We start from the raw sequence: 18,975 nt of genomic DNA, 5'->3' as shown, positions 1-18,975 counted from the left end.
ATTAAAGAAGTATTAGTCAATTATGCTTCGAGAGACTACACGTTTATTCAAACAAAATATTTTGAAAGAACAGATTCGTTCAAATAGAAAATTGAATCCGAAAATCGGCCATTTGAAAGTAAAGTTTTCGCTAATTTTGTAGCAAACCTTACTAACTGCTAGTATGAAATCTTGAACTTTCTCATTGTTCAACATATCTTCTAATAACGTTGTTCAAGAAAATATTATAATCCATTTTTATACCAATATTGTTTTAAAAAGAATAAACTTATTTCAAAATCTGTAAAGATAGAATGAGGGCACTGCTTGAAATAAAATAAGCAATTTAATATATTTCTATTAAACTTTATTTATTCCATTAATAGTCCTACACACAGAACAGCAGCTTCACAAGATGAAATATGAAAGGTCTATCTTGTACACCTCAGCCTATTCTGTACACATATTAATAAAAGAATTAATCTCCATTATATTTTTATCTTATTGGTCTTCTTTTTCTAGCCAGGAACACTTTAAAAATCAGCTTTTGTACAAAAGCTTTAATTATTTTGCAAAAAACTAGCTTTCGAATTCATCATAAATTCACGTTTTATTATATTGTAGCAAGAAAAGACACTAAAATGAGGCTGAAGTGACAAGATGATTGCCTTTACCTTTTTTATTATTTATTTATTTCTGGGGGTTAATTAGTAAGGTAATTCAGAATAACGAACTACCCTTTTTCTACTTGGAGGCGAGATATATGTTTTTTCTTTTTTCTCAAATAAAATATAACACAACACGAATAGGTCATCTTCATTTTCCACAAGAATCTTTTCTCCCGTGTTGCCTGAACCCCTTTATTATTTCATAATTTTCTTTCTAATTAATTCCAAAACCTTTCTCATGTTAATATACAAGGCATGTTTTTCTTTGAATTCCTTCTTAAATGATACAGTTACTGGTATACTACATCTATGGCATGCAAAGTATACGTGGTTTCTACATGGACAGTGTTTATGTACTATATCTGTTTTTAATTACGGAATTACTGCATTTTTTTAAAAAATGAACATACAAAAATAACTGGGAATGCAACAACAACTGTACAACGTAAAGACAAAAAGACATGGATCTGTGAAATACAAAAGAAAGAAAAAAGAAAAAGAAAAATCAATCTATTGATTTAATATTGCGTTTGCAAGTAAGTAATCTGCATATCAATAGTATTTGCGCTGTGGATGGGGCCCATTTGTTTCTGTGTCTTGTATAATTTTACTTTTTTACTCTTAACGCTTCATACGAAACAATTCGTTTAAGAACACGCAATGTAAACTCCCCTTTCCAAACGTAACGTTTCAAAAATGAAAATGTACATCCACGGTTATGGCAGTAATTGTACTATACACAATGATTTCCCCTTTTGTACAAAAACCTCGCTATACACTTTCTAGACATAAGTATATTTCATTTGGAAAAATCGTTATTTTCATTTTTAAGTAAGCAATGAATATAAGGCAAAGAAGACATTTGAAACTACGGAAATTGCACACATAATTTTTAGATATTTTCCCTCTTCTCAACTCCTAAACCACATTTCTCATTCTTCTTCTATTTCTTTCTTGCTTTATTTTATTTTTATTTATTTATTTATTTATTTTACAAACGCAAGAGACTCAACACAAAAGCAAATCTTGCTCCTTGCAAAGAAATGAAAAGTTATGTTTATTGCACTGTTTAAAGGGAAAAACAGTAAATCTTTGAGCAAATTTTCTAACTTAATAAGAGTTCGTTAATAATTTCAGATTCAACAATGTACTTACTCCTGCTTATCCCTGCCTTTCCATTCTATTGCATATACCTTTGCATTTAACTTTCTGCAATGGACATGGCTGCAGATTTAATCGAAGAAATGCGCACATAGCATGGAACAGTCATTTGTCATATTTTAAAATCACTTGATATTGACATTGAGGTATACTGGGAGAACAGGAAAAAACTATAACATTAAAAACTATTCAAATTGAGAGGACATAAACAAGAAGCCCACAACACTCAACGTGGGGGGAGGGGAAGAGAATAAAAGGATAAAAAGATTTACTTGGTTATTTTCTTGTCATTCGGTTTAGTATTTCCCGTCATCTTTTGGCCTCATATTTGAACAATTACCTTTTCATGCCCATGATATTATCAAGAGCACAAAATAACGCACGCACACTTTAACGAACATTCGCATGCACTCTGTTTAAAATTAACGAAAGAAAATGAAACCTATTGTATTTTGCTCAGTATTGTTAATATATTCAATGTACGTTAACAATGAACACGTACAGCAGAAAATTATAACTTTAATTGGTTACCAATACTGTCAATGAAACTCTCACTAACGAGTAGATTGCAATGATATACATTGTACACATGACTATAATAAAGGAGTTACAATTTAAATAGCTTGTAATCACCAATTATCTGATTTCGATAATATAATGAAACTTTAAAACCGATAGCGTTGAACGAAGTTCCAATACACTATATTGCTTACCCCATTTAAACTACATTCTTTCCATCATTCTAATTCCTCCTTATAGACTGAAAAAGGGACAAAACAAGTCTCGCCTAAAATTAAAATTTTCAATATTTTGTGATAAAACAAAGTAAAAGTATTTGAAACAAAATATCATTATAGTACATAAATATATATGTATAAATCTATATCTCCAGTTACATATCAAATTATGAATTTCCGCAGTAACTACAGTTAATACTTGAAAAACAATATAATTGTAAAATATAATATAATTTTATACTGAATCAGAGATCTATAATAATATTAAAAATAAGTACTAATTCAATTGGCTGAACAATTCAGGAGACCACGAATATATGAAATAACAACAGTCTTTCACAAAATAGATACGAGACATAGCATTTTACAATGGTAAACATAGGAATATAACATTACTTAGTCCTCTAAATATAGAAATTTCTTTCTAAGTTTTATTAAAAAAGAAAAAAAACTTAAAGCTACTTGTACAAAAAGTCAGTCAATACATATTCATTTTCATATGTCTCAAATCTTGAATAGTTTCATTGTTTTGAATGTTAAAGAAAGCATCCCATATCACAAAATTGCTTGACCGTGGATATAGACTCAGTGTTTGCAGTGTAGAAATAATTTTAATTGCATATAAAATATGTATTATAATCCGGTTAAGCATTATGGTCGATCAAACTCAAACGAACTGTAGCTTGTAGTTATTGCCATGAATCACTTATTTCTGGTCTTCGTTACTACTCTCCAGCCATCATTAATAAAGAAATCAAATCAACAACATATTTTTGTAGTAATTTGGTAACATTTTATTAGTTTAATTATATATATACTACGTAATGCAGTCAACATTCCTAAGATGATTACATTCAGTTTTAGTCACTAATGTGCACAGTAGTAAAAGTCTCATTCAATGTGAGAAACCATAGTGAATTTGAAACATATTTTCTTCTGAAAGAAACTGTACATAGCAATTTTGATCCCTCAGCACAAATATTTAGAAATTTATATTATCTATACAAGTACAGAGTATTTTTTCTTGTAATCAATTGTAGTAATTTAGCTTTGTTGTTGTACTTATTATTAAAAAGATATTTTCTGACAATGTATATACGAAACAATCACAAAATACACAAATCTTCTTTTGTACAGTCAAAAGTTATAAAACATCCAAATTTATAATCTACAGCTTAAAATTAAGGCAATATTTTTCTTTCTTTTTTTCTTAATATCAACGCACACTTTTACTTTCTTACGAACTACTCGACTAGATTAATTTCAAAGGAGAATTATTGAATAAGAAAATTTCAGCCTGGGAACAAATCTCATGTTTTTTTTTAAAAAAAGAAAGAAAAACATGAAGATGAATACATGTTAAATATAAAGTTCTATTTGAAAAGTAGTTTCTTTTCATAAAAATACATTCAGTATATATTTCTGAGAATATATTTAACGGTGTATTTTATTTCTTTGTTGCGTGTTATGAATAAAACAGACTGTTCCTCAGTGGAAAATAAAAACAAAAGTCAACATCGCAGAGTATTTCACACATTTATTCATAATGCCACAAATTATTTAAATACACACTGTGTATATGAAGGAAGATTTCGATATTCGAACGTTAAATATAATCGCATGGAACAAAAACAATCGTAAAATTGAAGGAAAATAAATTGCACATTATTTCAAATTAAAAAAAAAAGTGTGAACGAAAACTTAATAAGCCAATATACTGTACATCTAATTGAACAATAAACTTATTCAGACATCATAGTAAATTAGTGAATATCTTCAATAGAGTTTTTCATTACTTTACTAAACTACGTAGCTCAACCTATGAATTATTTAATATATGAAAATAACTTTGAATTATTATTTTACAATACGCGATTATGCTCTGTGCAGCACCGATAATCTTACCAATAATCACCAATTAATAGGATATCACCAATCAATGTTTTGGCATTTTTCTCAGGAAATACAATTAGACTATATTTACATAAATGATTTGTTTAAAATCCCGAACGTAATGGAGGACATATGCTACGAAACTTGATATAAAAGTTAATATCTAACAATTTGTCCACAAGCTATGGAAAATTTTAATACTTTCGTTTATTTAGACGCTTAGTTTAGAGCTGAGGCTACGGGAAATGCATAATACGAGATTGTTTCTGCATTTTTTTTTCTAGTTTTACAAAGGCTACAAAAAGCGAGGTTCTTTCTTTAACAAATAACAACATTCACGCACCCTCTCATACTTTCGTTTATTTATATAACTGTCAGTAATTGTACTTGATCTGTTAACTAACACAGAAACTACTATGTATTTTCAAGTAGCTGAAAATGCAAGAGCTATTCCTTAATTTAAACACAATTAATGAAATTATGAAGAATGTGTGTAGAAAATGTTTTATTTTGTATTTTCTAAATTGTTTGTGGCATTCATGCGCAAAACAATACTATTGTATAAAATTCAAACTAAGAAAAAACAGAAAAGAATCTGCAATTTTAAAATAGGGAACATCCAGTACGATACCAAAACTATAACTTTTTAACGAAATGAAAGATAAAGACATTAAATAACTAGAAAAACTAATTTAAAAGTATTACACCAGTATGAAATGTAATTGTGGGTATCTTTGAAACTATGGTTTAAAGATAAGTAGCTAATTTCGGGAATTTCTTTCCTTGTACTTGACCAATAGCATGTAAGGCGTCAATACGAAAAAGATGGTAAAATAGTAAAATATTTTTCCAAGACAAATTATGTTGTTGAAATTATAAACAAATAAATCAGAAACGTGTTACTTCAAAAGTTGCAAATATCTTGACGGGCAATACCTCAGGAGTGATTTAGAGGAGTTTGAAAATTATGTGGGACACAAACAAAATACTCATGATTTTCTGTCATTAATCAATGGTTTAAGTACTAATTATACATGTTTTAATAACCTCTCACAGGAGAACAAAAAAAGTTTAACAAGTAAATATTGCTACCCACTCATACCCTGTTCTTCCCTACACTGTTTTTATTTAAATGGTATTATGTAACATCACTTAATATAAATGTATGGTTACTATACAAATACACTTACATACAATGCCATATAACAATCAACGTCTGAACACATTCACTATTATTTAAACCTGCACGTATGGTATCTTCTAAATTTCACAACGACGAAAAATTAAATTCAAATCCAACTATTATTAGTATAGAATACGAACGAAAAGAAAAATGCATGTCACACATAACCCCGTAAAACTGCAACACAGAAATTACTCTGTTGGTGCAAGTACGACATGCAGGAAAGAACATAGCTGAGTAGGCTGATTAACTCGTTAACTGAGGGTTGTACGAAAACCATAAGCTCAGTTGGTCTACATTTTGTAAACCAGGAAAAGAATTACAAATAAGAGTTGTAATATAATTATTGATGTCTTACTTTGGCAGATTTAAAGGAAGCTCTGAATCCTTGAAAATCGGTTATGTTGATTAAATATAACTATTCTATTAACAATTTTGAGTTAAGTTGAGCAATGTCTTCCAAATAACAACCTGGGAAGGACCGTTAGCTCAGTCAAACAAATGTACACGAACCGACAGTCTTCTGAATATCCCTTAGAGAATACCAACGGTTTTATGCAACAATCTGAATTGGTTAACTGGTTTGTATATGTTCACTTAAGTAACGTGCTGTAATGGCTATTGTTGAGTATCTATGTCAAATTAGTGGATTTTGATTCAAACAACCAAATCCACATTTTAATCCAGAAAAGTGCATTTATAACACACTTTATTTTACTTTATCCAATATGCATGCAATATGTTTGAAAACAGAGAAACCTATTTAACAGTACTGTACATAAGCTAACGTAGGACGCACTAAGGATGTAAGGTAAATAGCAACACTATTATTATTCTACGCTATTTTTTATCTAAATGTAACACGGAACAACGGAATCGCATGAACAATACAGGATCACCGGTTATATATATTTATATATTTATGTATATGTTATATTGTAATAGTAGTAGCAATAGTAGTAGTAATAGTAATAATAATAATAATAATAATAGGTGTGTATATATATGTAATAAGAATTGAGTCTATTGTTTTTAAATGGTTTTACAACGACGCACAATACCCTGAAACGGACATGTGAGTATGTGAGTGATTCGCGGTGCACAGCGAAATCACCAAGTTAGGACCTGTTCTATTGTTGTTATTGTAAGTCATCTGTGTTCTATTGAGTCAAGAGAGCCTGCAGAGATAAGGAAGAGACAAAATTGAACTCAACATCTGTCTGACTGATCCAACAATATATGATTATATAGGCCTAGATGGAATTGAATTAAAATTTTTATACATGGCCAGTTATTCTTAATGTGGGATGTATTGATAGTATGAACATAAAGCAAGGTATTTGACGATCGATTACGCTTATTTGTTTAAATACGTTTTAAGCAAGGGAAGTGCAAATTCAAAATAAAGAAATATTATCTTTCCGTACATGAAAATTTAATATTGCTTAGATTGGTCTGGTTTCTCATATATATAGCGAAGTCGACTATTTTCATTCTGTATCATCGAAGACAGCTATTTCAATAATAGTTAATAACACATTTCTTGCTTTGCGAGATCCAATGTTACAACTTACTAATAAAAATTAAATTTTGAATGCACGTGCACGAATAGCGCTCCGCAGCATAATGTTAGAGCGTAAACCATAATCATATGTGCAGTACTGCACTAGAAAGACATAGAGCAATCTTTGGGAAAATAAGTTTCATTAAACAGAAGCTACATTTACTGAAAGACTTATAAGCCAATAGTGGGGGGAAAGGAAGTAAACTGCATCATAGGTGGCTGGAAAAGAGTTACAATTATATTTGAAAAGAAGAGTTCTCTAAACTTTTGTCAGCCCATATCAACTGTTCTATTTCCAATTTATTGTATTGAAAAGTGCACCTGTACTGTGTTTTCTTTTAAAAAGATGCGTTTTCTGAATGCATCATAAGCGTTCAATTACTATATAGAACACCTTTGTTTCTGTTCAAGTATATGCATTTTGAACTCCTATTCACATTGCTCGATATTCACGTTTGCGACAACTGGTCACCCATATTGTGTAATGGAATCTTCACTGTATCTCCATTTAAATACCCAAAATTATTTTTTGTTCGAAATGTGCATAATTTAGTTCAACAATGCTTCTAGAACTCAAGTCTTTCAGTCCATATAAATATGACCATGTATAAAAATTAAAAAATGTGAGATAGTTCAGTTTGTAAGAATTTTGAAAAAAATGGAAAGCAAAGGTAAGTGAATGGAAAAATGTTATATCTAATACGCAGTACTTGTGTTTTAATTAATTAGTTTTTTTTTTTCAAATGTATGATGGACTCCTTTTCTCACTTTAGCCGCCATTCGTTTGCTTACTGAGTAATATGAAGTTTTATTCCTTCTGCCCTATTCCACAACATTTTAAGATTTAGAAAAAAAATCACAGATACAAGATAAATAAACTTCTAAGGTTCCAGTACGTTTACAAGTAGGGGACATTTACAAGACGTGTGTATAAACAAACTTATGAAGTTAAAAAACCGAAGCAATATAACTTTCTCAGATGTTTCTTGGATAGTTGATACTTCTTCTGGTCCCACGCTTCACCCACAAGACATGTGTTTCTGACTAAAACAATTAATAGTCCTTGTATAACACGGGTAAAATTAGTAACAATGTATACGCATATTATGAGTTATAAGATGGCTTATTTCATTCACTGACCGAAGAACACACTTTGTTTATATGTATATGTGAAAGTGACGCTGTAAGGATACAGTTTGATAGGCGCACTTTAGCACCAGCAAAACAGCCCTACACAAATCCTTTTTTCTGTATCTTCTGTAAAACTCTATTCACGAAACATTTCATGCCTATCTCTCCACAAAAATAATTATTCTGTATCGTACAGTGAAATAAACTAAAAACAATAAATAATCAACATATTTGTGCTCATACTGTGAAACAATTATGATTTCCAGAAGGTAACTTTCTCTTGGGATCATCAGCATAATCTAGTCATTAAAAAAACAATGCCAAATATTAATATGAATATAATATTTATGATGCCAAGGCAACGGTCACACTGTATGTAAGGGACAATCTCGTATAAAAACGTACGAAAGTTAAAATCATTGCCATATCAATAAATCTTTTTTATTTTGTTCTGAATGTGTTTCATTTTTGACTTCTAGAACTAAAGCCTAATAGACAATAAATATCAAGCTATAAAGTAAACAAAAAGGAACTAATTGTAGCAGATCAATTTATCGACATCCCAAGCTACGGGAATCTAGTTTATCACAGTTAGTGCTTTCCAATCGACCTTGCAAAACCTGGGTTTCACTGCCTGGCATAATGGTGTATACAGAAATGAGGAACTGGTAATATATATTAAAAAAAGATATAACGGTAATAACCATACAGAACAACAACAACGATACCAATAATATGAAGAAAATGTGTTCTCTATAGACAATGTAAAGCCACTGAATTGCTATCATATGTTTTCTTCCATTTCATGTTTATCATAAATGTCCCATATGATTCGTAGGGATCTGTACAGAACGGCACAAGTAATATATACATATATATGTATGTATGTATATATATGTATATTTTCATATATACGATACAAAACTCAGGCAATAAAACCCAAACACTTGTTATACCATTCATGGCTATACTTAAGTAGTTTCTACTTATACCCTTCCAACGTATCATTGTCTTGTACGAACTTAATCTTTTCTTTCGTCATTCAACCACATACAAAGTCTATCTTCATTAAGGGTTGTTTTGCTGTGACGTGCTGGGAATGGAAAATCCTAACGCCCTAGGATCGCCATGGAGACGAAGAGCTTGTTCAAGCCGTTGTTCTTGAAGTCTCAAAGCTTCACTGATGTCAGATTGAGTGGTTCCACTTCCCATTCGTGATTCATTAGCGGCTTGACTGACGGCTAACCGAAGGGCTGCTTCTGCTTGTGTTCGTATTAATTCTTGCATTCTCATAGCTTCAGAATGGCTCATGGAATCCTGGCTTAGAGATCTCATCGCAGACTCCTGACTTAATGACCTCATTGCTGACTCTTGACTCAAGGATCTCATAGCAGACTCTTGTGTCAGAGATCTCATGGCTGCTGATTCTTGACTTAAAGATCGCATTGCGGATTCTTGGCTAAGAGACCTCATTGCAGATTCTTGACTCAAAGATCTCATGGCCGACTCCTGACTCAGGGATCGCATGGCATTTTCTTGTCCCAACGATCTCATAGCAGATTCCTGATTAAGAGACCGAATAGCTGACTCTTGGCTAAGCGATCTCATAGCAGATTCTTGGCTAAGAGACCTCATGGCTGATTCTTGGCTAAGAGACCTCATTGTGGATTCTTGACTGAGAGATCTCATGGCAGGTTCCTGGGTCAGAGATCTCATGGCAGACTCTTGACTAAGTGATCTCATAGCAGATTCTTGACTAAGAGATCTTATGGCAGAATCCTGGCTTAAGGATCTCATGGCAGAGTCTTGACCTAAAGATCTCATTGTCGCATCTTGTCCTAAAGATCTCATTACATTTTCTTGACTCAGTGACCTCATAGTAGCTGCCACAGCAGATTCCGATTGGTTACTTCCAGTATTTCCACCTCCACCTCCTCCACCACTTGCTCCACCCATTCTCATAGCAGCAACAGCAGCAGCTGGACTTGAATCATTAACCTGTGGCCCTCCCATTCTGCTCATAGCAGCAGCTGCTGCAGCACTTGTAGACACGGGTACACAATTCTCACCATGACCCACGTTGGAACTGGAAGACGTGGGTGGACTAGTCATCCGAATGTTGCTATTCTCCATTTTTATGCTGTCCGAAGGTGTGCTCATTCGGCCAGAACTGTCCGAATGCGCGGACGGACTTGCAGACATGGAAGATCCCGTGCCTGCAGAGGGCCCAGCTGCTTGTGCTGCAGCGGCTGCCGCAGCTAGAAGGCTCTCTCTTTCACGGCGTTCCGCTGCCGCTCGACTAAGCACATACTGTGCCGCAAATTGATGTTTAGGATCCATTCGCATGTGTTCCATATGATTCAAAAGACCTGAAAAGACAAAGAATAAAATATCTTTTTGAGTTTTTGTGATGGAATAACAAAATAAATTAGCTTTAAATTTCAAAATAATGGACTGTATTTTATAGTTAAGTATGATATTTTATGATTTTGTCCAAAAGAAGTCAAGTAACATGGAGACATGTATATATCTTTCTTATTGGATTTGTACATTTCATTTTGACAACTGAAATATAGCGCCAAAATTTGGTTTCCTATAATGAAAAAGACACAAATGTAGATTTGAAATCACTACAAGAATACATTTTCAACAGGTAATTTAGATACTATGTAACATAATAGCATGTAGCTCATTTATACCAAGAATATTTCTATGTCAAGTGCGTATAGTTTTATGTAGTATTTCTAACCAAATTTCAAAATATGTCAATATATACAGTAGCAAAATGTTTCAATTATACAGCTGTTTTCCTAGGATACAGATAGAACATATTAAATGTAAGTACTGTCCATTTGCATGCGTTCAACGTCTCTTTTCAGTAACGAAGCTATATTAATATGCAACGCTTAATTAGGATCCAAACCACTACTCAGACAGGTATTCAAGACAAGCACTACCACCGAAAACTGAACTTGAGACCATGTACATAGAAAGCACGCACATTAGTCACTTGCCCAGAAACGGACACTAAAAAAATATGATATGATAAGGATGTAATGAAACGAACGATAATTATTTAAGTAAATCCTACTTGGAGCTTCTTATTCCGAAACTATATTTTTCTTTTTTTTTTCTTTTTTTCTTTTTTTTTTTTTTTTTTTTTTTTTTGATGAATACGAAAAGACATATACAAACATAAGGTTGGAAAGCTATGGTCGATTCGACAACGTTGGTGCTGACATTACAAATTTCAAGACACTGATTTAGGGGCCACACACACACACACATTTTAACATTTTCATATTACATTCCTTTAAGTTATGTGTTGAAAATTTTAATTAGTTTAATGTTCCATATTACAACGTGTAAACAAAAGGAAAGAAATGTTAGATGCAAATGAATGGTTAATGAAGAGCGAAAACGGGAGAACCTTGGCAAAAACTACACTCATGATATTTTCACTACAAACTGACATCATCTGAGTTCGAACAAGGAATAGTTTGTATACGCATGATCGCTCTATCACTGATCCACACATATTCCAGAGACGTACAAAATGTTTCAAATAACCGTCTTTATGTCTACATCCAAAACACATTTTGCATTTCTGAATATAATCTATATTGAAGAGTCACTAATACTACAGCGGAGGCCATTCCCATTAGAAACCGTATTCGCTGCAAATATAAATAAAGCACATTAAAGATACATCTCCGAAGAGTTTAATGACTTTATGTAATTTTATTCATTTGATTTTTATTTATACTTAGAACTGGTTCCACAGTGTGAACTAGGAAAAATGCATCTAGGACACTAAAAACAAGCATTTAATCTGTATTTATTTGGAGTGGAAAACTATGTGATTATTTGAGTACTTATTCTTTAAACACATTTAACTATCTTCTGAACATCACGCGATATATCAACATAATTTGAATTATATCCTTTGCCAGCACTGAAGCCTATAGGAAGAGGTCTACAGTTTAATGTGGAATTTGAGCCACTTAATCCGATCGATGCTCCCCCACCGAATCGAACAAGGGATCTCGTGCATAAAAGGTACGCGCGCTAGTTCTTACACTAGCGACGAGAGCTCGGTAGCATAGGGAATGTTAAAAAATCATAGAATGTAAAGAACATAATGAAGAATATGATTATAAAAGTTTTGTGCGAAATTTAGAAGTTGTCATTTTATAAAGAAATCAAATTGATCACTGACCATTGACTTCCGACAAGATTTCAAAATTGCCTGCATTCCTGTCAAACAATTAACATTTGTTTATCTGTAGGTTAGAATATTGTTCATAGATTCTGCGAGAAATGTTATTTTTCATTATCGCGCATTGACTTTCAATTTCCTCCATGCGAACAGTGCAATTGTAATTTTTCTGTAAGCAGTATTTGAAATAGAGGTTCAATGCCTTGTGTTAATTTCCCTTAAAAAATGTGGTTATGACAAGTAAGCTGAGGCAAAGTACTAGTAGCATTCTTTATAAACGCCTCTTTTAGTTAAAAACAGAAAAGTGTTTTAATTGAATCTATTAACAAAGGAAATTCAATATACGGTACCCAAAGTATCTTCATAATGTTTTTACATTTTTTATTCATTGAGAATACACGTATAGTATTGGTAGATGGTCCAATGGAAATTTCTGCTCTAACAAGTTCCCATTCCATCCGGTTTTGTCTTTTGTACTATGTTAGCGTAGGGTTCGAACAGCAACAGCTGTACCAGCTATCGTGTTAGGCTCACATGTATTCATGCAAAAGAAAGGGATGGAGAGTTGTGATTGACAGTTGCTATAGAGGAGGGGAAACAAACAGGGGCGTAGCAATTGTCGCTTTAGTTGTCTTCATCACGCTGACTACCATTATGCTCATTGGCTACACAGACTCAGCGCCACGCCCAGACGAGATTATTATAATGCTATATGCATGTCCCGAACATGTACCTTGATTAGGAAGGGAAACATTTATGCACTTGTAATATAAAACTATGTGGCGGGGTAGTTAAAACAACCACGAACAGAATGATCTTGTTTAGAGTCTAATAACTGCGAAATAGTCAACCTGCAACATTGGGTGAGCTTTATAAATATACTGTTCTGTTCAAACTGAAAACTAATATGAATCATAGCTTAAGGCTGTTTAAAAGTATCAAGCCTACAATATTTTTAAATTATTTTTTAAACTGAATGGAATCAAATTACAGATACAAATAGATTGAAGTAGAATGTTAAACAATGTAACGTAGATTTCACAAATAAGCAAACCCGTCTGGGACAACCACTCAAATGAGAAGTCAATGTAAATCCTATTTGACTATAGAGATATGATTCGTATCTTCAGTTACAAATCTCTTCACATTAAAAGAAATCTTTACAATATATTAACTAACAAGGTTATATAGAATGAATTACAGTTTTACACATTATATTACTTAGGGCGTTGCAGTTTTATTTTAAACCACGACAAAAGTACAATACAAACTGTCACTGGAATATACAATCTGTGAGTACTTTTATAGGGCATACATCCGCAATTCTCTATGAATATCGGACTCTTTTTTTTTCTTTTTTTTTTTTCAATGCTACAAAACATCAGATTTCTGGAGTTGACTCTTTAAAAGAATGTCTCGCAGACTCTTTCATTAAAAGAATGAAATTTTAATAAATATATATAAGAATGCCTACTTTTAGAGCTATTGTCTTCTGGGAGTGTGAAAATTCTCTAATACACAAAAACTGATAACACGTTATGACGAATATGTTGAAAACTAGAGTATGTAGTTTCTGTATTATTAATACTTGCTCACATAATTTATAGTTTGTGTTTCATACGAAAATTGTTCTTTTTATGGATAATTCTCGTATTTTCACATTTAAACCATACAACAAAAGTAGTTCTTGAAACATTATTATCATTATTAGCGAAGGTACCTAAAGAACCTTTGAAGAAATTCTTACAAGGAACTTTGACATAAAGTAAAATATTCCCCTAAAGTTTAAACAGACTGCTGATAACATTATGTTAATACAAAATGATTGATATTATACGAGTTATTAAAAACTAAAATTATCATTATGTAAGTATGATGTGGCTAGTAACGATTTGTAAAGATTTACAGAGCTATTAGTTGACCCTAAAAAAGATGAACACATTTTATCACGCATCAGACCAAAATCTGGATAGCTAGGTGTTTGTAACTCATGCTAAGGCATCTCCAGGGACTTTACGTATCATTCTCGACAAGCAAAAAAAAGTGTCTGCCGGTGTCAATAATAAACTGTCAAGTTTAAAATATTTTTAAAACTGCATACCAACACTCTAACATTTTTATAGAGTCCATCACGTGTATATTGCATTCGTTTGATGCGTAAAATATTCAGTTCAACTACCAGCTGATATGAACTCTGTAACAGAATAAATGACATTCGGAGTGGGAGACCTGGGTTCGATTCTCAGTGGGAGCTCATGTGATTCGGACCCACGTTAAACTGTAGGTTCTATATACCCTCAGTGCTTAACGCGACGTTGAAGCTCCAAATCAACCAACCAATAAATGATAACAGAAACATAGAAAAAAGGGATAAGCAATTTTTATAACAAGAGCTATTGTGCATTACCTCAAGAAATGTGTATTCTCTTGAGTTAACCATGTTCTCAATTCACAAATTAGGTTCTAAATAATTCAGTAACTTAACTATGTTAGTGTAGGAACCATTCTTACTTAAATTCATTCCGTGTCTTGTCTGTGCATCACGATAACGATCACGATATTCCAGCTAAAAGAAGCTATTAGAACACTTGCTGACCATTTCTAGGCCTATGCACTGATTACCTATACGAATTTGTAGCATTTCTGCGCTACAAGATACCATGTTATCGTACTTATCGTACTGAACTTCGTTATGATCAGAAGAACGAAGGCTGATTCTGAATTAAACACATTAAGAACACGAAATTCCAGTTTTTTATCAATGTTCTCTCGATCATACTCAAAGATCACAATTCATTATGCAGGATCTTAAATACTAGGTAGAATTAGCTACAATCATCGCCTACTGTGAACATCTGGCTTGTTGGCATTACAAGAAACCAGACTGTCTGTATCAGAGAAATACTACTTGACGCGTGCAAGAAATTATCTGTGTAATGAAGCCTTACGTGTCAATTCTCAAAATTCTTGGTATCCCTAATTATTATTATTAAGTATTCTGCCTTTTGGCAGGTTCTGGGACTAATGTTTTTTTTTTTTTTTTTTAATTTTAAGTTTGAGCCTGGAAATGTTTCTTTCATGTTTCTCGATCTCCAGTTTCCTTTTCAACTCCCAATATTTTCTTCTACTTTTGAAATCATCTTATATTATTCTTCTTCCTACTCCTTTCCTTCCTTCCACATTTCCTTCTATAGCGGTATGAAGAAGAGTTCTTCGCAAGATGTGTCCAATCCAATTGGCCTTCCTACGAAGGATGCTGACTAAAAACATCATCTTCTCTCCCATTTATTATAAAATCTTCGTTTGCTACTTTCTCTGTCCATTTTATCTTCTCTATCTTCCTCCAACAGCACATTTCGAAGCTCTCTAATTATTTAATCTCTAAATTCTGTAATGTCTAAGTCTCTGAACCATACAGTTCAATACTCAATATATAGCACTTGACCATCTTTCTCCTTAGTCCAATATTAAGTCTGCTAGTTAAGAGTGATCTTTCCTTGTAGAATGCTTCTTTGTCTATGGCAATTTTTGACCAGATCTCTTTGGTACTGTAAGCGTATCTCGTCAAAATACTTCCCAGATACTTGAAATTATCAACCTCTACAAGTTCTCTTTGTTCTACTCTGACCCGTAAGGCTGCATTTCTAGAGGACATTCTCACGACTTTTTGACGTTGATTTCCATTCCATATAATTTCCCAGCGTTACTTTGTCAATCTTCTCCTGTAGTCCTTCTTCGGTTCTCGCTGTAATAATCGTATCATCTGTATGTCTGATCTTGTTAATGATCTTCTTTCCAATCTTGAAATCTCCAATTCCCAATGATGCTTTTTTCATTAAACATTCACTGTAAATGTTGAATAATTGGGGCAATATACTACATCTTTGTCTGACTCATCTTTCAATTTCCACACTACTGGTTTCCCCTTCATTCAAGCACAACTTCACTCGTTGTCCTATGTACAGGTGGCGAATTAGTCGTCGGCCTGACCAGTTGAGCTCGATTTCTCTAAATATTTTTAGAAGTTTGGTCAAATTGACCCGTCGAAAGCTTTATGCCGGTCTATGAAGAACAGACACAACTCTTCCTTTACGTCAAGAACTCTGTCTGATACAATTCTCATCAACCCAATAGCATCTCTGGTGACTTTTCCTTTCCAGAATCCAAACTGATCTTCCTCCAACATTTCTTCTATCTTAGTTCTCAACCGCCTGTTCAGTATGAGGGCAACTATCTATGCAGTGTGCGAAATAATGCTAAGTTCTGTGATTGCTGCACTTCTTTGCTTACTTTCTCTTGGGTAATGCAATCATTGTAACATCAAGAAAATCTTTTGGCCATTCTCCACTCAGGTAGAACTCGTTAATTGAAGTGATATCAGTACTTTCAATGTATTGTCTCCTAATCCCTTGAATAAATCTGCTAGTATACCGTCGTCTCAGGTGGCCTTCCTCCTTTGCATGTCTTTGAAGGCTTGTGCTACTTCACTTTTCAATATATTGGGTCCTTTTTCTTCATAATCCACCTTTTCTTCTGCTTCAATCGCAATATCTTTGAGGCGGTTCTTCTGATCATGCAGATCTTTTATGTGCTCCTCCCAAATTCTAAAGATTCTTTGATGGTGAGTGACCACATGACCTTGTTTATTTTGACTCCAAACTAGCATAACTTTTGTTAGCTTTCCCTTCTAACTCTTGTGATTTCTGATACACAGATCTACCATTTCGTTGAAGTTCCATCATTTCTTCACATATCTGTTTCATGTACTTTTCTTTAGCTTTGTCCATCTCTCCTCTCAATTCACTATTCAGCCTTATGTATTCTTTAATGTCGGTAGTTTTCACGTTCCTCCATCTATCTTAAGCATTGCTTCAATTATTCATGATTTTCTAGGTGCTCTTTCCATCCTGTCAGTGTTATTGTGGAGCGTGTCTAGTACAATCTGTTTTATTTTTCCCCAATTATTTTCTACATTGCCTATTATATCACCCAATGCACAGATTTTTTCTTCAGTCTCTTCTTCCAAGCACTGTCTATATTTTCTTAGTTGCTCTAAGTTCTATTTTCGAGTTCTCCCATTTTTCTCTGTTGAGTTTAACCAGGTTTGCACTTCCCTCATTAGGAGATTGTGATTGGAACCAATATCCGCTCCCGGTAATGTCTTCACGTCCCGTAAACTTTTCTTGAAACGTTGTTTGACAAGAATGTAATCGATTTGGTAGCGTTTCTTATCTCTCATACCTCTCCAAGTGTGCAGTTGAGCTTTTCTTTTCTTAAACCGCTACTATTATTATTACCATAACTATTAATCTTTGCCGATGTTGTTTGTTCAACAGCCCTGTTGGATATCATCAAGTTAAACACTATTTCTCGCGATACACCTATCACACTGGCTATCTTATATACACTTGCGCCAACTAATTGCATAGTCGCATTTCGTGTGTTTGAAACTCAGAGTTCTCCCATTTTGTGTCGTCATTTTGCTCCGCTTCGACACACACATATGTTCTACCCCGCCTGACGTACAACAAAGAATCACATATCACATTAGTACTAATGGACAGGCACCGTAAACGCAATAACACCATCTCATACATCTTAAGTGTCTCCATTAAGTTGATATCCATTTGAATAAACAGCTCTTGAAACCTTTATTAACCGTTAATCCGTGGGTTCTTCAAAATCATTTTGGAGATAAAAAGATGGCTACACGTGAATCACACAATTATTATTATTATTATTAGTGGTAGTGGTAGTAGTAGCAATAATCGTAGTATTTTGTGTTGTTGAATTGTACACAGTAAAAATTGACTATATTAATTCAACACAATGCTCTATGTTACCTTACTTGTCTTGATATTTTATACATGCCTGGTGGTACTTGAGCTCGATCTATTTGAAAGTAAACTGTTAGAACTGTAGAAATTAAATCAAGTACTTAACGTGGTGACTGGTAGTATGGTAATTTTAGTAACACCCATTGACGTTGTTTCTGTATAGTTGCCCAACAACTACGTTTACAGAAACATTTTCTTTTTTATTAAATAGATGTTATTATTACACAACAAAAAAGGATGATGTTAATACAATTTAATTTTAACACAGACTAGTAGTTCCAGAATGACTAACACTTTAACATGTAACTTTAACGCAAGAGGTCCGGTATTGTGGCTAACACGGGCCTGATGTTATAGGTTTGATACAAGCCGGTGTTGACTGGTGTTATATTAGACAACAGTGTTTATTTTACAGTGTGAAAATAACATCGTGGTTATATTTTTTAAAAAAAAAAATAAGTGAGTTAACGAAGAAATGCGGAAATAGGAACTCTAACACGGTGTTATTTCAATATCCACTTTGTGTTAGTAACATCCTAGCTATCTTGATAAACGCAAGTTTTTGAGGTATTAATACTGATTACTGTAATATTCATCACTGAT

At 33.1% G+C, this 18,975-nt stretch overlaps 1 protein-coding gene across 16 annotated transcripts in view; it reads right to left on the bottom strand.

Moving 5' to 3' along the window:
* Positions 1-324: 324 nt before the first annotated feature.
* Positions 325-18,975, bottom strand: part of dati (zinc finger protein datilografo) — a 1,074,481-nt gene continuing 1,055,830 nt past the window's right edge. For all 16 annotated transcript variants that reach the window (XM_081740078.1, XM_081740077.1, XM_081740092.1 and 13 more), the window contains one exon: positions 325-10,685. In XM_081740078.1, coding sequence (XP_081596204.1) covers positions 9,385-10,685 — 1,301 coding nt within the window. In that variant the 3' untranslated portion in view covers positions 325-9,384. The remainder of the gene's footprint in view (positions 10,686-18,975) is intronic.

This window comes from Thermobia domestica, chromosome 15 (assembly GCF_964235325.1).
Source record: "Thermobia domestica chromosome 15, izTheDome1.hap1.1, whole genome shotgun sequence".
Lineage (NCBI taxonomy): Eukaryota > Metazoa > Arthropoda > Insecta > Zygentoma > Lepismatidae > Thermobia > Thermobia domestica.
The sequence above is the reverse complement of the archived record's forward strand: the minus strand, read 5'-3'. Positions and strand labels throughout refer to the sequence as shown.